Source organism: Pararge aegeria, chromosome 14, assembly GCF_905163445.1.
Source record: "Pararge aegeria chromosome 14, ilParAegt1.1, whole genome shotgun sequence".
Taxonomy (NCBI): domain Eukaryota; kingdom Metazoa; phylum Arthropoda; class Insecta; order Lepidoptera; family Nymphalidae; genus Pararge; species Pararge aegeria.
The window spans coordinates 6,111,750-6,138,703 of NC_053193.1; the positions used below are offsets into that span (position 1 = coordinate 6,111,750).

Sequence of the window (26,954 nt, forward strand, 5' to 3'; positions counted from 1 at the left end):
ATATCTCTATAACTATAAATATATTAAATATTAAACCTTATGTCGCTGTAATCTTCATAAGCTAGCTTCTCTATGCTCTTGATTTTCTTATGCTATTATTTTTTTTAAATCATATAGAAGAAAGTAAATTACGATATTTTTAACAAATAAGATATTTTTTTTAAATAGAACGTCATTTTATTTTAAACAAACGGTAAACTACCTAAGAAACTAAAGTTTATGGCAAAAAAACATTACACAGCGCAACCTGCCCGGCAAACTTTTTGCCACTCGATCCCGGGATCTGCCACTTAAATCCATAGCACTATGGTGATCGTCAACAAAAATTCAAAGGGGAAGGTTGTAAGTACCCTTAATTAGCAAAATAAGTCAGTTTAAACCGAGTATCCGCATGAAATCATTGTGAACCCTTTCGGAAACCAACTAACTTACTCACATCTAAGGGTGGCTGGAAGGAATTTTTTTATAGAGATAAGCTTTCCTTTGCTTACCTCATATAATATAAATTGTTGTAATCCAATTTTCTAGTAAATCAATAAAAATTATTAACATAACTATAACTTATAAAGTATATTCTGTAAGTGTACCGATACTGATTTTCCTTAACTAAAACATACATGGTTCGAGAGGATATCAATGCTGGTGATACTGCTGAACTGCGTGACCCTCGGCATGTACCAGCCCTGCGTTGATGACCAGTGTGTCACCAACAGATGTAAGATTTTACAGGTAAGATTATTTATCATCATCCCTATTAATGTCTTACTAATTTTAGGAGGGAGGAGAAAGGTTGGGTTATAAGAATCAGAAAACACAGTACCTAAACAATTGAAAAGGCGTTCCGAAACCTACCTAACTATGTGTTACAGTGAGAATACAAAGAAGCAAATTGCTTGTTGGGAGATTTCGTTGCATAGACTTAGAGATGAAAACCTGTCTGGTATCATGCAACGCGATCGTATAATTCATTACTAAAAAAAGAACAAGATAAAAATATAAACTGGATAGTGTATTAAGTCGCATTTTCCTACACCTATCTCTCTTTAACATTTCAAAGCAGAAATTCAGAAATTTTACCCATAGAAAATGTGAAACAAAAACTAGAAAGAAAGAAAAAAAATATTGAAATCGAGCCAATCCGTTTTTCACACACAACTAACTACGGCTACAATTTTTACGAAAATATTTTAGTACTTTTCACCATTTTCTATATAAAAGTACATTGATAGTTGTCTGAATTCTAACCCCTGGTATGATAAGGTATTGTTTAATAAACTAAGTAACAAATAAGTTAATCTCAAAGAAGTATGATGCTATTTTCGAACTGCAGAAGAAAGAGGGCTGTTCGTGCAATTTACAAAATGGATAAATTTAAAGAAGTTAAACGAAATGACAATGCATAGTCAGTACATATTTGAAAATTTAATTTATGTACATAAAAATATAACACAATTTAAATATAAGTCAAAAAATAAGAAGTCAAAATAAATTTGTTGCGTAGTTTACTAGGCTACATAAAATTTATAATTCTTTCAATGGAAATTGTATATTATTACATAACCAAATACTTAATGAAATATTTGAGATGTCTCTCAACAAGTTTAAAATTTATTATATTTTTTCTATTTATAAAAGCATATCCTCTTATTTGACGATAAATATAGGAATGTATTCTTTAGGGCTTTTAACAGTCATTCACTTCAGAAATTATACCTACAGTGTTTTTCTTTTTTGCTCGAAATTAACATGCAAACCCCTTGAGAGTTCTACCGAAATATTGCCAGGTTTATGAAATTTAATATAAATTTATTTTTTGCGTAGGTATTCGACGACATAATATTTGCATTTTTCACCTTGGAGATGACGATCAAAATGGTCGCCATGGGAATATACGGCCACGGCACCTATCTCGCAGACTCTTGGAATAGACTGGACTTTTTCATTGTCATGGCTGGGTAAGCTTATCTACTTGTTTTGTATATCTTTAAACTTTGAGTTGAACTTAATTTAACCTTTTTAAATTTTTAAGCCAACTTAATACTAATTGACGGAATAAGCTCATTGATTTAATATGTTACTATAACTGAATGAGCTCTTCAGAAGCCCGAAAAAGTGACTTCCCGCCTCTGTTATGCTAAATGAAGATACAGTCTAAGACGGAAGCGTACTACCTTCAAATTTTATGGCAGTTTATAGAACCCTTAACTCTAACCTACGACCATATACTGCTAAACAAGTTCCAACGAACTCCTAACGTTACCTTACAGATTTATGTACCATCATTAAACCTCATAAAATTTTCAGGGCACTAGAATATGCTTTGAACGTGGAAAATATAAATTTATCGGCCATAAGAACGATCCGAGTACTCAGACCCTTGCGGGCTATCAACAGGATACCTAGTAAGTATATTTTATAACGCCTAAAGGTAAATTTAATATTGCATACAATGGACATAAAGCTTCATCGTTCATCAACATCCTATAACAGTCCACTGCCAGTCCGGCAGTGGACTGTTATAGGAGCAGCTGGACTAAAGCCCTCTCCAACGCGATGGTTTACTAATAATCACCACGCTGCTGGGTAGACGGTTTCTTGATCGCAATCGATGGTAGCAGTGGTACAGAGGGTGCAGATACCCGGTGTCCATTATATTCTCTTAATAGCATCGTACGACACCCATGGAAAGAGGAGGGGTGGTAATAACTATATTCGACGGCCGATTCGCGCAGTTTGCAGCGACCCTGCTTTTTGAGTCCAAGGCCGTGGGCTCGATTCCCACAACTGGAAAAGGTTTGTGTGATGACCATGAATGATTTTCAGTGTCTGGGTGTTTATATGTATATTCTAAGTATTTATGTATATTATTCATAAAAAATATTCATCAGTCATCTTAGTACCCATAACACAAGCTACGCTTACTTTTGGGCTAGGTGGCGATGTGTGTATTGTCGTAGTATATTTATTTATTTATAATCTGACCTGCAGTCACCATACGGCAAAAAACATAAAGCTTAATTTACTGTGATCCGCGACATAAAATACCAATGCAAAGGCATAATATTCTAATGCAACACAACACAGATCTTTCGAATTACTCCCTCTACGCACCGTTCTTTTTGATACCGGAGCATTCGCAGAACCTCTTTACTTGACAATGCACAATTATTTTTGTCTTTGCAACGCTTTTGCGGATTATGGCAAATTAAGGACTACGTAATCGATGAAAAACATGGGTGTGAATTAATTCTCTAATCAGGTTGTTCATCAGGCTCTTCGAATAATTTTAAATGACAATGTGAGATGGTGAAACCTAGATGTATGAACAGTCTTAACATATATTTTATATTTATTGATATTAAGGGTGTAAGGGTTTTCTTGGGTGTTATGTTTTGAATGACGATGTTGATGTGGAAATCTGCTTTTACGTGACAAAACTTCTACATTTCTTCGGTATGTTATAACAGTGACAAAAACCCGAATGAAACACGAATGAAGCCTAGATGTATTGACGACTATTTTATAGATACAACTGGCCTTAGCTCAATAGCGTGTAAAGGTTTTGTAGGGTGTCTTTCTGAGAAGGTTATAAATACTAGGGCGAACCTTAATAAATGTTAACAACGTTTAGAAGGATCTCGTTTACAGTGTCAGAATTTCTAACAAAGAGACATTGTTTGTCTTTTATATTAACACCAGGGGTTGTGATCTTACGGGTTGAAGAGTTTATAATCAACTATCGTGATGTTATGGAGTGTCCTTTTTGTACAAAGCAACAAAGTATTTGACAGAAGACATAGGTCAAGCTTTTCTCTATACTTTATATTAAAAGAGGAAATATTTTTTTGTTTATTTGTTTATACCTACTACGTAAGTACTAGACTGATTTTAACCATTTATTCGCCAGAGAAAAGCTAAACTATCACTTAGAAACATGGGCACATTACCACTTAGACTATTAGACTACCTATTTTGTTCTATTTTATTCCAATTTAGAAATAGATTTATGCGATCAAATATGGGCTTGGCCTTAAAAAACGATTATTATTGATACTTATACTGTAACCGTGTACGATTTTTGTACATTTAATATATTTTGAAACTTTATACTGAGTCCAAAACAGATTTTTATTTAATTTTTGTCTGTCTGTCTGCCCGGGCATTACGTGAAAACTACTAAATGGATTTAAATGAAATTCGGTATAGTGGTAGCTGATATTACGGGTCAATATATAGGATACTTTGTATCCCGGTAAACAATAAGTTTCCTATAGGAAATGGAATGAAATTTTTATAATTTGTTTTTCATAGCTCCGTTAAATTTGAACCGATTTTATTAATACATTTTTTATTTGAAAGTATATACTATCAAGCATGTATTGTCTAATTTTTCTGAGGATCTAATAAATATTGTCGGAGGTAAAGGACATAACTCTTCACAGATAACAGCAAGTCGCAAGGCATATGGGACAATGATCAAATGCATGCATACCATCCTACTAATATTATAAATGCGAAAGTTTGTGAGGATGGATGTATGTATGTACGTATCAACTAAAATAATGAAAACTCACTAGCTCAGTTTACCACGTGAAATAATAGTAGGTACAAAGCTAGCCACGATGATTATGATGTTAGCATCAGATCTATTCTAGCTTCTCGATTGACTCATACGCGAACAAAGTCGCGAGGGTCCGCTAGTTATTAAATACTACGAAACAATAAACCAAGCATCGATAAGGTATCGAAAATGATTTTGTTACGAGACTTTTCGTAGCAACACACACCGTTGTCACTGCCAACTAAGAACCGCCACCATTTCGAGGCCCATAAAATGTAATTACCGCTAATCTTCTACTTTGTCTCCGCTATCGGCTCAGTTATTAACTCGACCGTGCCGTGTTTATTAAATTTTAATTCACCAGTATTCTTTCAGTCTCTATATATAACTTAAACATCAATAGCTTCAAGTTTATCAAAAACACATTTATCATTTATCCTATTATAATAATACATTATGCAATAAAATAACTAGTCATTGGAAACGTATTATTGTTAAAATCACATATATTTATCAGTTATTCATCCATTTGAAATAATTCATTTTACTGTTCATATGGCTCTATTCAGATAATCTAAAGGCTTATAACTAACATGATTTATGTTAGTTATACTTAAAATAATAAACATTTATCATTTATCATTTTTCATTTATCGGAAACAATTGAAATTAATGTAACATACATTAATTTCAATTGTTTCCGTATTAGGAATCGTAATTTGAAGAACATATACATAAGTGACATGTATTTAATTTTCTTCATAAAAGTTCAGTTTTGTAGAGATACTTTTTATACTTAATGATATAAAGGATATCCGCACATAATCGCAGATTTTCTGTGGCATTATCTAATAACAAAAGCCATTACTATTCATTCAAAGGCCGAGCGGATCGTCAAACCGCAGCAACGTCACCCAACATCCAATTTCAGCTTTAAAGAAAATCCCCGTCGAAGCACCAACTGAAATTAGCCCTATATTATATCTACTTAGTATGAAATTTACCCTTAGTAGGAATGCACCTGACTATAAAATGTACCCAAACCCTATGATGAGTTAGTGCATAAATCATTACTAAGGGCACTAAACAAAAATCGGGAACAAAGTTTCAATACTCGCAAACATCTCTTCGATTAAGAGAATGCAAATATTTACCAATCGTTTGTCGTAGCCAATCGATTCGCATTATGTGAGTTTAACGTTTAAGAATTAACATTAAGGGCCTCGTAATCCTTGGTCAAACTTGCTATCTAGACCAAAGAGGTACTTAGAAAGAACGTAGAATTTAGAAACGAAAACCAGTAGGTCCAGTTTCCTATATGTACTGGACACCGACCCTACCACCGACCGCCGACACCGACCGACGTTTTGACGGCCGTTTGGCGCAGTGCGCAGCAAGCCTACTTTCTGAGTCCAAGGCTGTGGGTTCTTTTCCGACAGCTGGAAAATGTTTATGTAATAAATATGAATGTTTTTTCACTGACTGGGTATATCTGTATATTATAAGTATTTATGTATATTATTCACACAAGCTACGCTTACTTTGGGGCTAGATTGCGATGTGTGTATTGTCGTAGTAGGTATATTTTAATATTTATTTATTTTATTTTTATTCTATGACGTTATGATGCTTCGATGGTCGCAAACGACTCGTCGATTGCGAGAGTGTAAATCTTTACTAAGGGCACTTGACAAAAATTGTGAGCGTGGGTGGCCGATCGATGAGCAACAAGTGAGCCTCAAACCCTCCACACGGAATATTGGATCGTGGAACCCGTTCTATAGGCGAATTTACATTTTTCCCGTGGGGCACAAAGACGGTAATATTTTTCTTCGGTTAAAATTCTGTTGGTTACGGTATTCTATTACCAAGTTTTAGTGCATCCAACTGGGGACGTATTCTTTTGGAAATTAGATCCAAAATAAATTTGCCGTTGTGGCTACCATGATGATAAGTAATTCCGCTATGAATCATTTTTATTATACCAGCGATATACCAGTACCAGCATTATATATCAGTAGTCTGATCGCAGCGCCACCTACCTAGTCTAATTGTAATCTGAGTCATCGAGGGACCCCAATCAAATACACCGGTTGTTTGTTTAAACCAGCACACGAGAACCCGATCAGCAGGTCCTCTTGCTGGTACCAGGAAGAAGAATAAACGACCAAATCTTCCAGCAGAATAAACGGATTTAATTAAAATTTTGGTATTTAAACGTTTGATCATAAACAATATAGAATAATAGAATTAGGCACTTTTCACACTATCTATTCACAAACATAGTTCACAATATCAGATTAATCGTGCTGCTTTCATTGGCAACACCTTATTTCGAGTTCTTACGAACGAGCAATTGTTTTTTAAAGATAGTAGAAGATAGATGATTTTAATAATACCTGGCTTTAAATAAAACCGACATTTTTACTTCATTGTTGAATTCAGATGGATGTTCCCCTTGATTGCGGAATCCATTTCAAGCAAACAATAGTGCTGTTTAATTAAAAAAAAACATTCGCACAATTACATGAATAAGGTAGAACTTATGGGCGAGATGAGCTGCATTTCTTTTAAATAAGGAAACTCTTGTGATAGTTGGATAGAATGGCAGACAACGTTTTTACAAAAGTGTGTTGATTTATTTTGTTTTGAATTTTGGAATAGATATCACAAAAAGACAACTCTATCTTATTTATATGTGTGTATGATTAATGATGGAAGTCAATGCATCTAAACCTAAAATTTCCGGGTTGCCTGGTAGAGATCGGTTTTACGCGATAAGCCTACCTTTCTAACCTTTTTTTTTTTATTGTTTTTTTTTTATTGTGATTTTTATTTGGTGTACAATAAAGTGTATTTTGATTTGATTTAGATTTAATTTAATAGAGCTATTCTTATCTTAAGGCAAAAGTAAATATAAATAGAACTCCTACTCGTAAATTCAATCCGCGATGGGCATATTTTGGATTAGATTGATTATTAATTTCGAAATGTACTCGGGAATAGAATTAATTATATATCACAAGAGTCAGCACAAAGGTCAGATTCCGCAAAAGGAAAATCAGCGAAATTGTGTAAATCACCACATTTGATATACGTAGGTACTATAGTTTAACTCAAACAAGAGATGCACGCCAAAGTTTCACACGACCCCATCTGGGGCTCACAAACAACGGGGATAGCATGAACTGACCGCAAATTAAATCGTGCCCCCAACTTGGTTAGACATACGTCGGACGTAATTGTTCTAACATTGATTCATTTTCTAGTTTGAGTCTCTGCCACTTATTTATGACCTCTAGCCAACATTGAGGCTTTAAAATAATCTTATGTGGTAATAATCAGCAAGTAAGAAAGCTATTGCGTAATGGTAATGGTAGCGGTGATAGCACAGCGGTTAGACTTCATTTTCTGGAGACCGAGATCGAATCCCAGCACGCAGCTCTAACTTTTCTAAGTTATGTGCGTTTTAAGTAATTAAAATTTCACATGAATGAATGAATGAATACACTTTTATTGTACACCAAAGAAAAAAAAGTAGTTACAAAGATATAAATACATATCAAGAGAGTACAATTTGGTGGCCTTATCGCTACATAGCGATTTCTTCCAGGCAACCAATGGCGTAAAAGGAAAAAACATGAAAAACATGCTTCAATGGTGAAGGAAAACATCGTGAGGAAACCTGCATAACTGAGAGTTCTCGATGTTCTCAAAGGCGTGTGGAGTCCACAAATCTGCAGCGTGGCCAGCGTGGTGGACTATGGCATAAACCCTTCTCATTGTGGGTGCTGGGGATTCCTTAGAACTCGTGCCCTGTAGTAGGCCGGTAATGGGTATGCTGAAGAAAGCTAAAACGCAATACTTATTTTAATTTTAATTAGCTTTTAATAAGAAGAAACCGAGATAACGTAACTCTTTTCAGCCAACCACAACCAAACTAAATTATGGTAATTTTACAATATGTAAATTTTGGGGTTATGTAACCATCTGGCTTCCAAAAGCACAGTACCACCCAAAATGTCAATATATTCTAATTTAATCAGATATATTGCTAACTAATAAATTGTAAATGCAGCAGTGCGGGGTAGTGTAAGGTAAGGAAAGAATACTTACTGACCTCCGTAGTAAGTGTCTAATGCAATTTGATGACACTATACAATGCCGGCATTTAGGCTGAGATCAAAGGTTCTTCTTTATACCGTGGTACTACTTGGGTATTACAATGATTATACATTTAAATTTGCAAAGCCCTGAAATAGGTGAGCATTGTGTCCCTGTAATACTCAAGATTACCAAGTTCCCGTCCAAGTAAGAGCATTACTTGTTCTAATTTTAAGAACGACTTAGTGCTAACGTTGGTCTAACTAGGTCTTTATTTAATTTGAGGTTGGCTAAATTTGCCTCATATGATTTAACTGTAATTTCTTGTGGGACAGAGTCAGAATATCAATACTATATATTTTGAACATGCTCATCAGCCCCGGGTTCCGATCCCGCATATTCTAAAATTAAAAAAAATAAGTATTGTATATTTTCTCTAAGTGTAGGTGAAACTGGTTAAAAAAATATAAAAGCAATGTGCCTCTCATCAAAAGTGATTTATTGAAATATGGACTGAAAGTTATTTGCCTAGAAGAAGATGAAATGTCCAGTAAACTCACCGAGACAATCAAATTGTACAATGACAATGTATTTAAACGTGGCCTGATGGATTTTTGAAACATTTATTGCTTGTTAACTATTATTAAGAACATTACGTTACTAAATTATTTTAATTATAGAAATATATGTATTCTAAATATAAATGGCAGCAGCATCGCTACGTAATTACACTATTTTTTGTAAAGGTACAGGTATATTAAGACAAAGTTTCACGAAGTTCGTCTAAGTTTCACATAACCCCATCGGGCTTGCAAACAACGGGGCAGTACGAAACAACCGCAAATTAGAACAAGCACCATACTGGTTAGACATTTATCTAGTAAGCTGTACTCACCTTGAGGTTTCGCAAACGTTAGATTAAAAAATATATATATAATCTTAGTATAACATATTTTATTAACGAACTAAATTTTAAAATGATTATGAAAAATACTGAAATTATATATATATATATATATATATACCAAACTCTTGACTTTTATGACAAAAGTACCTATATTATATTCTCCGACTACTGTTTGATCTCCCAAAGACCTCAACACAATGCTCAACTAAAACAGATATTCGCAACCGGGGGGCCTAAAATAACCTTCAGCTATTATATTTATGTTTCGCTTCATACAGTGACTGTTAAGGATTCTGCACTCAAAATTATATCTGAGTATTAATATAATAAAACACACTGTAAAGTTATGTAGGTCGAGTTTCCAGAAAGACAAAAGCCACTAAATTTTACTAACATGAGCTAACATGAGTTATTCTCATAATATGTTCCATTTCACCCAGTAAATGTCTAGAAACATGCACTCGAAATTGTAGACGAGTATTTATACCTAGAAAACACAATCGAGCTTGGTAAATCTCCAGAAAGAGTTATCCTTTCGACCTCGAATTCTTTATTTATACAAAAGACTTTATGTTTTAGTGATGACATGTGGCTCGGGTGCATGATGGCTAACTTTGAATCTCATAATAAAGCTTGGAATCACTAAGCGGGTCATAGAAAGAGATGTGCCCGGAAAATCTCAACATGATTAAATCGCAAATGAGGACATCCGTGAAAGAGCAAAAGTTACCGATTTGAAATAGTGTCGAATAAGAAACCAAAGTGGACGGAAATACCTTGCATACATTTTAAAATTTTGGTCTGGTGGGAGGCTTCGGCTGTAGCTATTTACCACCCTACCGACAAAGACGTGACACGATTTAGCGTTCCCGTACGATGTCGTGTAGAAACCGATTAGGAGTATGGTTAAACACAGTCTCTAACAGGTAACCCCACTACCATCTCAAACTGCATCATCATATACCATCAGGTGAGATTGCAGTCAAGGCCTGACTTATAGTGGAATAAAAAAACAAAAGATCTTGTATCTTGAAGTGCTGGAGAGGGAAGTCGTGTCGTGTCTTATTTTATCGCGGAAAACGTTGCCTCGGGATTCAATGAAATAGCTTTTCTTACCTCAATGTCACTGCTAAACCGATCCTGGGGACATTATGCATAGTGAAAGCCTGTATCCAATATGGCTATCATGCCGGCCACAAGACTTCTGTCTCTTCATAATCTTGTCGGTCTCTAAAGAAAAAAATACGAGTAACGGGCACAAATAAATAATTATCACGTGGCGTGCTAGCACCACTGCGGATCGATAAAGGATACTTACTCTTTTTGAGGCAAAACCGCAGAAATTAAAAAAAAACTAAAACTTCTACTAGTACATGTAACAGCTATCAAATATAAGCAAAAATAAAGTAAGAACCCTAAAAGTTTATCAAGACCACGAAGAGTGACATTGCGTGAATAATTCCATATTTATTTATTTATTTAACTCTTTATTGTATACCACAACATTAACATACACAAAAATATTATAAAAACAGAAACATAAAGAAAGAAGTGTATTCTACAAGAGGCGGCCTTATCGCTTAATAGCGATCACTGCCAGGCAATCTCTGAATTAGGAAAAAAGTAGAGGAGAATAGACGGTGGTACCAATTATCCAAAGGCAATGGAATGAAATTATATAAATCACATTACGCTGCCGCACTTGGGCTTGTAAGGATCTAACAAAAGGCGCTCACTAAAGTTTAGCAAAACCTCTCGCAAACAACAAGTCCGTACTACCCATTCACAAATCCTGCCACATGTTGGTTAGACACACGCCCGCTGTAGTTTCTGCAAACACTGATTTATTTATTTGTAATTTAATGTAGGTACGTACGTACATTTTATTGTGATAGTTTGCTGCATTAATATTTAAGAAAGAACTCCGACGACTTTCGACGGCAAACCGATTGTCTGAGGGATTTCGGCCACGATAGTCAATCTCCAGAGGGATATTCAAACTACACGGGAGATATTATAGTGCACAAATGTGTGCGCAAACACACTCTCATAGTCCGATGGAACACAGCTCCGACACGATATACGAGCCGATATCTTAACGTGCTCATCAAGACACGGGTGTAAGTCACCTTCGATTTCAAAACTCCGAGCTTGTACTAAGACTTTCTTGATAGAAAAACCCGTACTGATTGGCCCGACTCGGGTATCAAGCCTCGTGATCTGCATGATCATGATCAACATTCATTGCGATGACGTCACACCAACACCCTCATTTAAAAAAAGAATTAGATGAGGTTTTATCCTACATTCACAGACGTTTATAATTTTCGAAACGATTATTCTGCTATAACGTAAATTATGAAAGTTCCATTATAGTATGAAATCTATTTACATACTTCACGTAACAGCGATCCCTTCTCACGCTTAACTGGGAACAAATTAATTGAACATAATTAGTTTAGTTGAGCTCGATACTAAAACTCGCCCGCAAATACCTAGATCTAATTATAAAACAACAGTGTACCTCGTCAAGTATATAAAAAACCAAGTAAAGGTTTTTAATATTTTTATGCAAAAAAAGTAAAATTGTATAATTGGTGTGCGTATACGGCAGTCTAACCTTGTACCTAGACGTTCGAAGATTTAAATTCAACCATTAAACGTTAAAGGTGGATAAAGAACTCCTCAATCAAAAACCCTCTGATTTATATAACATCATAAACTGAGTGCCTAGTGTAGGATTTTCTACTTATTCGATCAGCTGTAAAATAGTTATTATATTGAAACGAAACAATGCCATCATAATAATAATATATCATCAACTTTGTTTTACTAAGTTAGCTTTGGCAACTAGTTAAGGATGATTGAACTGTTTCCTTGTTTGGTTCAATACTAAATATCTGCGCGTAAGTTTTTGGCCCTTTAAAGTTCTTATATTATTTCTGAACCGTGCCTGCGGTGTGTCATATGTTCATAACACCAACGAATTGCGTGAGGGCTATAGCTTGTAGGCTCATAATAGAAGCCCCTTAAGGTCTTATATTTGCTTCTACTCGTGCCGTGAGATCAAATATCTGCCCTTAGAGCAGGGCTAAGTTTAAGGTATCATAAAACGGTACTACCAAAAAGTAAAATATCTGTACAAGCCTTCAAAATTACATAACCATGAAATTAGACCATTTAACCTTGGACCTACGCAGTAACAACTTTTGCAGACAACAAAACTATACACTATTTCACTTAATCCACGTTCCTACTATGTCGTGAAGATTAATTTATCGTTGGACGAATGTCGTCAGTTCCTTTTCCGTTAAAAAAATTTGGGCGACGCAATGACGACAGTCGTTTTGGTAGTCGTCATTACATCGTCCAATTTTTTGTACCATTGTATCACTATTGTATCTAGCTGTTCCGATTCGTTTTCGATTCGTTGGCACATCAGTTACCTCTATGTTCTTTTAGGTCAGTAGTATGTGTTTGCTCTCCAGTATACTGGATGAAAATGAAATGTTATTTTTGTATTCTTTATAGAGAATTCGCAAAAATTACACCCTATTTGTTTCAAGATTTGGCACTGATGTTCTTGGTATCGTTTACGAGTGTATGTTGCCAATGGCTCACAGCAAAAACTACTAAAACCACTGCCTGTCTACACGACAAAGTAGGAACGTAGCATAAGTCATACACATACAACACTTTAGGTTTGTGGTCTGTAACCTTTGTTAACCGTAGTTTTGAGGTTACGGCGTAGCGGTTAAAAGGTCTAATTTAATGGTAATGTAAAGTTGTAGTATCTATTACACGATTGCAGTAATGTTTGCTAACATAATAATGTTTCGTTCACAGGCATGCGTATCCTCGTGATGCTTCTCCTGGACACTTTACCTATGTTAGGGAACGTCCTGCTGCTGTGTTTCTTTGTCTTCTTCATATTCGGCATCGTTGGAGTTCAGCTTTGGGAAGGTATACTGAGGCAGCGGTGTGAATTGGTCCTACCACCAAACGTTTTACGGCCCAAGTGAGTTAAAGAAACTTTTTGCACGATTTCTTGTTTACTGTTACTAAGCTTCGATGTTAAATTATATCAAAGTTTGTATTAGCTTAAGTTTAGATGAATGATGTCAAGCGTTTGCTTTTGCATTAATGTTGATCAAATATTAATGCGGGAATGTAATACCCCCCATAGTACTACACACCATACGTGTTGCGTCACAAAAAATCATAGTTTGTATCACAAATACTGTACTATTAACGCATTTTGCCTTAGAAAGGCTATATCAAACAGATCTTTTACCAGTCTTGCTCGTGTAGATTAGGTACACTATACTATATTGAAGAGTTATATCTCTTCATTAAAGTATAGGGTAGCATACAGAGCAGAACACATTGCTACTTTTTCACACTGGTAGGTATACCTAAAATAATCCCGAGACATCTATAAAACCATCTGAACTTAGGCTTGCAACCAAATTTTTTATATGAATGTTTAATTGGTTCGATGGAAGATTGCAGGTTAATATTTTTAGTTAGAAATTTATTTCATTTAATAAAAATAAAAAAGAATATTTATTTAATACGGAATAGCAGTATAATATTACAGGTATAGAACATGAATTCCCACAGCCCTTTCGATAAAATAGCAGTCAAATGACTATTTTATTTTGTACCATTTGCTCCGGAACGCTCGTCTTAGAAGCACGTCCCATTGCTAACTTTGACTGCATGCAATATTTAACGCTTACGTCACAAAGAGCACACAGGGCTGCCACGTTATTTAATATTATTTATTGATGAAGCAAAACCTCGCTCACTAACATTATAAATGCGCATGCTCGATACAAGCTTTACTATACACGTTAATATTGCATTCCGTCATACATAAATCGGTCAAACAGTTCGAAAGCATGAAAATTTGATTAAAACTGTACAAAAATTAGATTGATCATGATACATGTAGTTCTAACATCAATTCAAATCGTACATTACATAGTCCACTAACAAATTATATTGATACATAGAACCGAATAAGTTAATTCCTTTATCAGTGATGTGGAGCAACCACAGAACATCATTAAAAGTAGGGTTTCGTATGTGTACTCTGAACTACATTAATAGCGCTTCGTTGCACAAACTACACATTTTTAGGGGGTCTGAAATACGTACCACAAATTAATAATTTATTACGTACCATTTGTATTTAAGTGGACTTTCGAACCCAGCTCTAACAACGCCGTGTCAGTGATGCTTTGTTGACCTTGAGAATTAAATAATCTTTTTAATGTTTCCTGTGGATTTCAATTTTTTATGGATAAGTTGATTAAAATTTTTATTTGATCTTTCATTTCTCTTAATATGATAAGTCCAAGTGATATTTCAAAGTGCAGTGCTTAAGTCAAAGTTATTCATATTATTTTCATCTTCCTCATCATTTTATGCAAATAGCACTTTCATTAAATTCGCACAGAGATAAAGCCAAAAAACTAGTGGTCTGGTACACCGCGTCACTGATGATACGACAGTTCTGTCGGATAACGTTCCCTACATTGGCAAAGTACATTAATCAGCTTCCTTGACGCGGCGCCGTCAAGCTACTTTGAAACGCTTCCTTTGAAAGTCCACCTCTATACTAATTCTCACCTTCCAATATTTTAGTAGGAAGTTGAAGCACCAAGAATATCACATACTCGTAGCATACTTAGGGTACATAACACCCATCAACCTCCTTAATTTATTTTACAGAGACCTGTCCGAATGGTACCGAGTGCGCGTCAGAGTGAACTCGTAAGAATTTGGGATCACAATAAGTGTTATTGAAAATATTGAAATCTGTTGTAACGTGTACCTCTACACATCTGCCGTCCAGATGTGTTTTATCTGCTTTCCTTTACGAACTGGCAGTTTTATAATCAATACTAGGATTTGACTCATTTTCAAACACAATCACTGACTTCATCAACATATCACTAACATACAGAACTGCCAGTTTGTTCGAGCGACTACATATGTGAATAGATCTATAGGTTTTCTCTCAATTTTTTTACGCTATATTTTAGGTCTATATTGTTTTCCTGTTTTTTTTTTGTTTATTTCTTTCTTACATTTAAAGTGCACTGTATATAACACTACATGTATTATATAAAATAATTTCACCACCTATTTACCCACACATTTTTATATATTTTTGACATTTGTTATACCTATCTACTATCTACGTTTTCATATGATTTTTTATTGATACAATTATTACCTATATTGCAATAACTCGGTATCCGTAACACTTTACAGTTGTAATAATATTATACTTCAGTAGCGTTTAAATACAGATATTCAATGGAATTTCGCACAAAAGCTAAAACCACAATAACAGACCTTATGACTGTCATCAAGGGGACAAGTATCGTAACCTAAATGGTTCGGGTTCCCGAAACCGTTGTACCGCTCATGCCGTTAACGGATAATGGCCAAAAGGCTATTGGCATTAATCTTCTCGATCCACTAATGTTCACCTGACTCTCTCAGTATCCCTTTATAGGCTCTTATTCCAACGCTATAGCTAATTATTTTCACCACCTTAACCCCTTCGCTTTCATTGTCTGCATGCGATCTTAAATGTGCCATTAAATGTTTAGTATAATCGCATGAATTATAATAATGACCCAGCATCATTAACTGTCTTGAGTAGAGCTTTACGTAGAACTCATTTATAAAAAAAATACGGTTTAGCTCCATGTAATGACATTTATTAACACAGAATATAAATATGTTTTTCTATTTTCCGATATTTTAATTAGATCAACCACTAAGTATAATTTACTAACCATATTAAATTACAGAGCTCAAATAATGTTTTGCATCATTAGCGGAATCACCGCGAATAAGTTTTATTATACATGAAACTTTATGCAACAGTTATTACACTTTTCAATAATTTAACGGTTGCGATTATTTATAGCCGACTCCATCAAATACTGCAAACATTTTAGCGATTAGAACTGCAACAAACATTTTAGTATTTTTTCATTGCATACAGCATCTCGTTTCACTACGAGTTTTCGAAAGAGCTGGACTACATTTGCACGACGCCTGAAGACAGTGGAATGCACTTGTGTGGAAACTTCCCACCATATCGCTACGGACCTCTGGTGTGCAATGAGACCGCCAAGCCATTTTCATACAACCATCCAACTAACAGTTCATGCGTCAACTGGAATCAGTATTACACGAATTGCACGCAACGGGGTTCCAATCCATTCCAAGGGACGATATCTTTCGATAACATCGGTCTTGCATGGGTTGCAATATTCTTGGTAAGTTTCATATTAAAACAATAACCGTTAAAATCGGAAAGTATTGCCGAGCATTTCTGAAGCTGTATTTTTTTCCAGGTAATATCTTTGGAAGGTTGGACAGACATAATGTATTATGTACAAGATGCGCACAGTTTTTGGGACTGGGTCTACTTTGTTCTTCTCATTGTGGTAACTATTTTTAATTTATCCGATTAAATTCATACGCTCTCAACTTTGCGCTATGTAAGATAACGAAAACTATTAAGATTATCTTATACTGCATCAACTTACCACAAGGTGAGATTGCAGTGAAGGTCTAACTTGTAGTGGAATAAAAAAAAATATTTTCAGCGAAATAAATTTATTATAGTAAGTTTTTGCTACTTCTACACACTATACTAATACGAAGTTAATTAGCTAGCTATTCATACGTCAAAGTACACAACCACTTTTAGACCAACATTTAATAGCAAAATTCGAGTAAGTTTAGAGCGCTGCTTTGTATACAAATCAAATCTTCGCCATATTAAGTGTTTTCTCCTCAGCACAGCTAGCATGGGCAGCAGACAATTATATCCCCAGGGAAAGAATATAAATTTATCTTCTCCCATAGCTTTATCGACACTCAGAGCAATGGCGCACAAGTTCAAAAAATAACCAAATAATATATGTGCAATAATAAACTTCTCCTACTCCATATACGCTTGCTTTAGCAGGTGGACACGTTAATTGTATCCCCTGTCAGGTGATATAATCTGGGGATTTTGTCTCTTGCCCGTGCTAGCCCTGCAGAGGATATTATTATTTATGTTAACTAGAAATAATTTACTTATAGTCTTCCTTTTACCATTCATAAAAGTTCCTATAAGTGTCCGTTTGTCTATAGATTGGATCGTTCTTTATGATCAACCTTTGCCTAGTCGTCATAGCGACTCAATTCAGCGAAACAAAGAAACGCGAAATGGAAAGAATGCGGGTTGAAAGGGCTAGATTTACGTCGACTTCGACACTCGCCTCGTCTACAAACAATAGCGAACCAGCTACCTGTTACGCTGAAATTGTCAAGTATGTCGCACATTTATGGAGAAGATTTAAAAGACGTATGGCTAAGAAAATCAGGTAATTTGTTTTTTATTTTTATTTTTAATAATAAGTGTTTGCTTTTACTTCTATTAATTACATGTGCACACTTTATTTAAAATAGTTCGATTTAGTTGGTAAGCTATTTTAGGAATAAATATGTGAGTATAAGAAGTGGGGTATAAAATTTATTTTTACTTTTATCCTGTGTTAATAAAGATTACTAAAACCATTGCCTTTGGATTTTTTTTTTATTTTTTTAAAATATCACAGTGTACAATTATGAAATCAATATGCTTACAATAAATATCCGATGCCTAGATAAAAACATCACATGCGTGAAACCAACTTGCAAAAAATATATATTTCCAATTGACCTTAGTCAACAGTCTAAATAAGTTACGATATGAACAAGTCAAACTAATGCCCACTTTCACTAAACCTAGGAATAGCCTTAATCGGATGCCTAGTGATTTTGGTGAATCGGAAAAAAAATTTTTACAAACTCTTATGTGATGACTAATGCTAGGCATCTTGTAAAGTTACGACACCCATTCTGCGGATCTTAACTTTAGATGATGCCTAAAGTAATTAGAAGAACAATGAAATATATGATAATACAAACACAAAATACCACACCTTGTGGCAAGAACCATAGACAAGTTAGGTTATATGAGTTTATCATCATCATCAACCCATTACCAGCCACGTTGTCTATTGAAAATTCCTAGATACATTTACCTTTCACCAATCAGTGAAAGGTAAATACCTCGGAATCTGCTTTGATTAGGTTTACTTACTTAGACATTGCCTTGTCCGTCGTTAGTGAAAACGGGCATCAGTGCTCATTGGAGTGTCATCTTGCCATACAAAACTGTCTAACCGAGGCACTGACCTTCATAACTAATAATAAAGGTCAGTGGCAGGAAAATAATGGCATTAAAGTGACTAAGAATTAATTACCTTAATCTAGTTAACGTCCGTGCAACTATTTTTGTAAAATTTTGTTTTATAAGCCACTGCTACTTATTTACTTACAACTTTATGACAATACATATGAAACTGTAAAACAAAATCTTTTTTATAATTCATTAATAAAAAAGATTTTGTTTTACAAAGAGAAATCTTTTTTTATCATATATTTATGATAGAGTTTACAAATATCAACGGGCGGAACTACAATGGCGGACTAGCAGAGAAACTCTTCAACTACCCGCAAATCGCCCAAAACAGCATCACCCTTGTTGTCCCCGAGTTCATCCGCAGGTAACCATATTTATTTCATTAAACATTTTACGTGTATCAAATCATTTGCAACCTAGTAGACTGAGTGAAATCGCTTTTTTACAATATTATATAAACCTTTTCATTTTTCGACAAAAAAACGCTTTGCCATCAATTCGTGACGATGCAGTATACTGCGTCGTCACGAATAGTTAAGCCTGGAAAATTTATGTAAGGCAGCCTGCCTTACATAAAAAATAAAAACAGTTATTAGATGGCTTTCCATGCATACATTGGATTTAATAGTTCAATAATGATCAGAAATACAGAATACAAAATACTGACGTTTTAAATTTAATTTAAACAGGGCAACGGAAAAAGTTTGACAGAGGAAGTGGGGGACGAACCCCTCACTAGGCCGAGCCTAATGCGCGTGCCATCGCTTTCGGCTGCTGATCTCGAGGTAACTATTTATAAGAAACCTCAAATAAGATCATGTAGAAGCACCTATACAGTATTAAAATAATTTTAAAGTCCCATAATAGGTACTCTACTTTTGGATATATCTAACGAACATTGTATTGTAACTTACAACTAATCTTGTGCAACGGTAAGTAGCAACAGCTACGAGTACTTAGTGTTTAAAAATCATTATTATAAACCCTTTAACCTCTTCTCTCCCCTCAGAATGAGTGGTTTACTGCCGTTCTCCAACACGCTTTCCAATGTTATGGAGAACTCTCAGGCATGCAGGTTTCCTCACGATGTTTTCCTTCACCATCAGCGTTATTTTAATTGCTTAAATTAAAAACATAGCATAGCTTATCACAATTAAATTTTGTTGGTTTCTTGTTTATTACTTTATACTATATGGTAACAAGCTCCATATTTCCCAGAACGCATCAAACCTGTCGCTCTTATCACCGCCATCTCTCACCCGGAGACGATCTTCAGTCATGTTCAGCGATACTGTTCTTCTACATGTACCGAATGCACAGCACTTAGCACATCCTCACAACGTGTGCTCTTCTGAGAAGATGACACAAACCGGTATGTTTAAATTTAAATTAATTATTTAATTCGATCATTAAATATATTTACTAGTCATCATGAAATTTTCATTATTTACGCAAAAGTATTTCACGCTTTGCAATCAACCCTTGTGTTAACTATTACGAGGAATTCTTCAAATACTCTATCACTCTACTTCTTAAAGATTAATTGTTTTATAACACATTCAAACTTTATAATAACTAAACAATATTTATAGATTCATTGTGTCAACGTGACTGGCTTAAGTGCCAAAGTGGTGAGTCTAAAGACGTAGGTCTAGACACGCTGTTAGACAGGCATGTGATACCTAAACTACACTTCCCCTTCTATTTTTAGCATTGTTAGGAAAGTGATACTTAGCTGAATTAGACTTAGAAAATAATATTATAACTGATTCAAAATGAATCTGTATAAATCTGCAAACAACCTGCAAGTGTTCCTGAGATATTCGGATACTATTGACAAAAACACTATAGATACTCTTAGCTAACAGACAATGAGCATAATCCTAAATATTGTTGTTGCTTCTCCTTTCATCTGTATATAATATTTCACGCTTTTCTTAACTCTTAAATACATGTTTATGATTTGGCGTGTTTTCTTTAATTTACAGCAAAAGTAGCTTCATTAAATGTATCATTAGAATAATCTATTAACACTTAATGTTTTGTACATGATTTAAATCTAATGATACATTTTGATAATCTTAGAATAAAGATAAACTTTTTCAAATTGCAAATTACTGACACTTATTTGGTCGCATAGAGTTCGACCTGCCTACAGGGGAGACCGCCGAGGAAAGAGCGGCAGCCGGTGGAACCATGTCATGTCAAGAACTCCTGGCTTTATCTGGAGCCTTGTCAGCCGCTTTACCAACTGGCCAAGTTGCTTTGGACTCTTTTTTCGAGGAACTAACTAAGGGAATAAGTAAAAGAGCGGGCGATGAAAAAATGGATACCAAGGTACTTAATAGAAAATTAATATTGGAAAATTCAATTAGGAAGTATACAAATTTTAACGACAGCTTTTAAGATATCTGTTTAATTACAGATTATTGAAATAGATGACTTTTCCTGTTGTGCTGAGTTAATAGCAGCAGAAGCAGCGGCGGCTGAAAAGAAAAAAAGTCGATTTTCAAGTGCTTGCATATTCTTTTGGAGGGAGACATCCAAACTATTTTCACTAATGCGGAAGCACATAAAAATCATTGTTAATCATAAGTACTTTCAACAAGGTACAGTTGGTAAATGGTTTCATCATTATATGTTACTAACGTTTCTTATAAGTTTAACTTTTTTAATTTTTTTTTTTAGGTATTTTACTCGCAATATTGATAAACACTTTATCAATGGGCATTGAATATCATAATCAACCTGAAGAATTAACAGTGATTGTTGAGATAAGCAATGTTGTGTTTTCTGCTATATTTGCTGTGGAAATGATTCTTAAAATAATTTCTGAAGGACCTTTTAAATATATTTCCAATGGATTCAACGTGTTTGACGGCGTGATAGTGATTTTAAGGTATTTATGTTCAAATATTGTTTCTTCAATCAATCAATTTTGATGCAGGCAGCTTATTATTATATAGGAAATAGGTAATTTTTTATTTAATATTATTATATTTCAGTCTGTTAGAGCCTGAATTGGATGCTTGAATTAATAATAATCTTACTCATCATCATGTTATGTATGATGAGCATCGTTTAAAAAACCGTGAACAATAGATTGCAATTCTAATTTAAAATTTATTATTACAGTGCATTTGAATTAACACAAAGTATGGGTAATGAACACGATCTAGCTGGAAGTTCAGGTTTATCGGTTCTGCGGACGTTTCGACTCCTGCGCATTTTGAAACTTGTGCGCTTCATGCCTAATTTGAGACGACAACTCTTTGTTATGTTGAGAACTATGGACAACGTTGCAGTATTTTTTTCTCTTCTTGTACTTTTCATTTTCATATTCAGGTAAATATTCATTTATTTGAAATTTTATACAAGCACTGATACATATCAGGATCAATCATTAAAAGGGTGTTACGATAGAGTAAAAATAGGTATAAAACTATATATTAATGTCATAAAATAAAATGCATGTTATAAAAAATGGGATTTAATTAAATTGCTAAATATTTTATGCGAATAAAGTATGACCTTGTTTAACTGTTTTTATTTAATTTTTTGTTTTCTTTTTATTTGAGACGTTATACTACTTATAAACTGCATATAGTTTTTTTACGGGTTTCTTTTATGTATTAATTAATATCTTAACCCACTTGAATAGGTTTCTATCAGATCATTATATGCGATTCTTACAATATTTCCGCTAAAAAACTATTTCTTGACTACTTCTCTTACTGGACCTTAAATTTTAATTTAATTTATGGATATAATACGATCAAACTTTGTCTACAATCTATGCAAGCTATTTTCGTAAACAGTAAAAGTTTATATTTAACACCTCATACTAAATGAAATATAATCTATTTTCACACCCGCATTCCTTAAACCCAAGCACTATCTAACTGTGAGTGATTTATCCTATTTTCATTTTAGTCTAACCCTTCTTATCTGTTTAATCACTTCTACCTGTAACATTATACCTACACACACTACCACTGTCCACACTATCTACAACTTTTCTCTTCTACTTGATCTTGTTTATAGATTTTCACGCTTCCTGCTTTTTGTTCACTAAGTTAATTGACACATGCACTTTATCACGTTTCATTTTAGATTTAATTTACACCTATGTATTTTATACAGTATATTAATCTATCCTCCTGATATATCGAAAGGACTGTAGTAACCGCACTTTAATCTAATCGTATATTGCGTGGTAACGTTCAGCATCCTCGGTATGAACATCTTCGGGTGCAAATTCTGCAAGAACGATGAAGAGGGCGATCTAGAGTGCGACAGAAAAAACTTTGATACGCTCTTGTGGGCCTTTGTCACGGTGTTTCAGGTATTGAACATTTTAAATTAAAGTTCCTAACAAAAAATCCAAAACAGACAAAACTTGCAACATTACTAAACGCTTACCTACGGGTCCGTTCGCAGTAAACACTCATGACAGAATGACAATTCGTTTAACAAAAGATTGTCCTTATGACGGCTTTACGACTAACCACGCGAGTACACAACTGACTTTTCACTCTGCTGCAAGATATTTATATTTCGATTTGACATTACTTATGTATTGTTCAGCAATTATTTGGACACACTTGCAGTTTAGTGCGTTGTCAATAGGCGTTCAGACGCGTAACCGCTACCCTAGAACCCGCGTAGAAAAGAATAGTACCATTCGTAACAGATTGCTCCAGTGTCATCTAGATTCACGATTCACCTTTGTTGTGTCGTACAGTATTTCATTAAAAATTATCGAAAGCACTTTAGTCTGAGAGCTTGGATAAACTTTAGGGTAGATTGAGGTTGATCGAGCAGAGTCGCGGATTACCCTTTGTTAGTTCCTCTAAGTTCACTGTTACAGCTATATCTACTCAGTAAAACAATTCTCTATCACTTTGCATGCTGCTTCTATTATTTAGGTCTGTATGAAACAAGTCATTTTAATGAATTTTTAGTTGTACTAATTTAGGTTTTCTTCGCTAAAACTTTTTCAGAAATTTTACTTGTTTCGTCAGGTAATCCTGCACTTTTCCTAATTTCAATAATAACCTTGTTTCCAATTCTTCCTTTAATTTAATTTATAAAATATGAAATTCTTAAAGACATAATAACTTTATTCTTATATTTTCTGCATCAAAGCATTTTATGCATCTAAATGAATGAGTTAAAATATTTTTTTATATATTCAATAAAATCCTAAAATATTTGAATGAAATTTTCATTATATTTTAATGCACTTTCGTTCGCCTATTTTTCTCTTTTATTTTATGTTTAATTGCATTTTAATATTCAAAAATAATGAGGCAGTATATAAAGATGAATGCTAACTAAGATAATATTTTTTGGGGAACTTGCACTAAATAACAATTTAAATACAATATTTAATTTCATAATCATAATCCGTTGGTAATGGCGTACCAATGGCGATAACACTGCTTAACTAATTTACTACTTTACGATTTGTTTAATCGTATAATAATGTATAGTAGGAAGTTCAATTTACGTAGATATTTCTTATATTTATATTAAAAAGAGCAACAAACGTAAATTAAACTTCTGTTCGAGGAGTCCGGCTGGATGCAGTGTTAACGTCGCATACGCAACGTTATTTCATCATAACAACTCGGTCGCAGCGTTTGCGCATAGCATTTTGTTTTTCTTTCATTTTCTCATCGGGCCCACAACGTGCAGTATTCTGGGCATGTATCTATTCGGTGGTAAGTTTTGCAAGTTCGTCGAAGATAACGGAACTGAGCGGGACTGCACCTGCCCGGAAATCGTTTCTCACCATCCCAAGTGTGAATGTGACAGGAAACATTTTAATAATATTCTCTGGGCCACGGTTACTGTCTTTCAGGTAAGTCTTCAGACTAATAAAGTATTTCATTGTCGATTTATTTGCGATCCCGTTCGAATTTGCTTTTAGAAGATCGTAGGTGCGTTTCTCGTAATAAGCAACTTAATTCAAAACTGAATATTTCCTTCTGGAGTTGTAAGCCATATTGAAATCTATAATTGGATCGTTAAGCCTGCAAGCGAGAAACTCACTAAGGTAGATTTTATTTATCGAGTGTTAGTTATACGTTATGCACTTATAACGAGCGATCAGTAGCTAGTGCATCTTGCTTATAGTTTAGTGGTAGATAATGCTGGACCCTTTTGCTTGTGTACTCCAACCGCCGTCTGTGTTACTTTGTATTACGATGTTAATAATTGTTGTGTACACTAACACAAAAGCATAAAACTTCTTAACACTAACACTTAATTAACTAAAAATGTTTTGGTTTGGTTTTGTTTCTTAACATTTAACTTACAACTTTTCACAACGTTGAGGCACGACTTCTACACAAAACGACAGCACACCTTGCTTATTATGATTTATTACGGAAATTAATGATACTTCAAAATACATGTTGTGGTAGCAATTATCCGGTGTGTTCAATGCGATCATTTCATAAAACTGATTTGAAATTTTTAGGTTTTAACTCAGGAAGACTGGAATGTTGTACTTTTTAATGGTATGGAGAAAACTAGCCATTGGGCTGCCTTATATTTTGTCGCATTGATGACTTTCGGCAACTATGTATTATTCAACTTACTTGTGGCTATTTTAGTTGAAGGATTCAGTTCAGAGGTTTGTATTTTGCAACAAAATTACTAAAACATTATATTATGAAAAGTCAATATTCAAACACTGCAGACTCTTACTGCAATAGAATTAACCTGTGCTTCTTCTATGTTAAGAAGATATAGATCTAACCTATTTTGTATGCTATAGAGAAATGAAAGAAGGGAGCGAGAGCAACGCGAATTAGCCAAATCAAAACTGTCGAGTGAATGTTTTTCTGACAATAACGAAATGCAATACGATGATTCTAATTCGGGATCACACTCCAGCGACAGTATTTCACAGGTGATTTTTCTTAAATATATTAAACCAATACAACAGTTTAACCATACAGGCAATTTTATTGTTGCGGCATTTAAATCTTAATACTGTTTCCTGTTGTATTTTTTAATTACACAGACAGACAGGCATAGTTTCATAACCAAGACATATCTTACTATCACATAATTACTCCTGTGGTTTATAGCAAAAATCAACTTTTTTTCTAGAACGAAATCAAAAACTTCTGGAAATCAGCGGATGATGTTAGAAAAGCTAAAGATGATGTCAACGGTCAAAAAGATAAAGTTTCACGGTCACGTCGTAAGACAAAGAACTCTTCTCACCATCCTTCACTCTGCAAAGACTGTGCACAATCAAATAAGTGCAATATACAGAAAGTAAGGAACAGTTCCAATTAAATGCTAAACATTATTAACTATATTGTAGTTTTGGTTTTGATTTGTTTCAAGATCCAGCCACTTCTATTTTCAGAATTGTGTAACGACACTTTCTACATAAGTCTTCTACGTACAAACGAAAGAACTATTTGGACTATGAAACTGAAATATACCCATGTTTCATAAAAAATATTAGGTGGAATAAAAATGACCATTAAATTTTATTATTTATATTATTGTAGGAATCAAAAATGCTTGCTGCGGGAACATCGGATAATAATAGTACCATTGTACCGATGATAACACACACAGCAGCTACACCGCAAGACTCACCATCGACAACTTTAGAACCTGGTGCAACATTCAGGGACTTTAATGTAGCATTAACTTTAGAAAGAGCTACAATGCTTTCAAGCTTAGATTCTATCGACCGAACATCTGTATGTATAAAAAGTTAATTATTTTTATTATTTGAAACTTGTCTGAATTGACTAAAATTTTCCTGACTATTTTCAGTGTCCCAATATACCAGGGTTACTTAAACCGCCAAACAGCTACACACTAACACTTCATTCTGCAGCTGCTCAATTAGGTGCTGAAAAAGCACGACTTCCTCCATTGACCCTCGCTCCCCCACCCCTGACCTTGGCTCCACCTCCATCTAGGTCTACAACCCCTGGGTCTACTACACCAACAACTCCTAGGTCACTACCGTCACCAATGTTTCCAGAAAAAAATCTTCAGGTGACGATTGCTAAAGATGAGAACTGTCTTAATGTCAGCGACAAGTCTAGTTTGCTCAGTTCGCTAAAGTA

At 34.5% G+C, this 26,954-nt stretch overlaps 1 protein-coding gene across 1 annotated transcript in view; it reads left to right on the forward strand.

The window, feature by feature from the left end:
• Positions 1-623: 623 nt before the first annotated feature.
• LOC120629166 (voltage-dependent T-type calcium channel subunit alpha-1G-like) overlaps positions 624-26,954 on the forward strand; it is a 34,515-nt gene continuing 8,184 nt past the window's right edge. The window contains exons 1-22 of the mRNA XM_039897990.1: positions 624-729; positions 1,822-1,955; positions 2,305-2,402; positions 13,419-13,590; positions 16,603-16,879; positions 16,958-17,050; positions 17,748-17,980; positions 19,093-19,207; positions 19,533-19,628; positions 20,062-20,215; positions 20,436-20,474; positions 20,984-21,180; positions 21,269-21,452; positions 21,532-21,742; positions 21,979-22,188; positions 23,071-23,188; positions 24,584-24,709; positions 25,331-25,486; positions 25,631-25,765; positions 25,969-26,139; positions 26,382-26,579; positions 26,656-26,951. Coding sequence (XP_039753924.1) covers positions 637-729; positions 1,822-1,955; positions 2,305-2,402; positions 13,419-13,590; positions 16,603-16,879; positions 16,958-17,050; positions 17,748-17,980; positions 19,093-19,207; positions 19,533-19,628; positions 20,062-20,215; positions 20,436-20,474; positions 20,984-21,180; positions 21,269-21,452; positions 21,532-21,742; positions 21,979-22,188; positions 23,071-23,188; positions 24,584-24,709; positions 25,331-25,486; positions 25,631-25,765; positions 25,969-26,139; positions 26,382-26,579; positions 26,656-26,951 — 3,506 coding nt within the window. The 5' untranslated portion in view covers positions 624-636. The remainder of the gene's footprint in view (positions 730-1,821; positions 1,956-2,304; positions 2,403-13,418; positions 13,591-16,602; positions 16,880-16,957; positions 17,051-17,747; positions 17,981-19,092; positions 19,208-19,532; positions 19,629-20,061; positions 20,216-20,435; positions 20,475-20,983; positions 21,181-21,268; positions 21,453-21,531; positions 21,743-21,978; positions 22,189-23,070; positions 23,189-24,583; positions 24,710-25,330; positions 25,487-25,630; positions 25,766-25,968; positions 26,140-26,381; positions 26,580-26,655; positions 26,952-26,954) is intronic.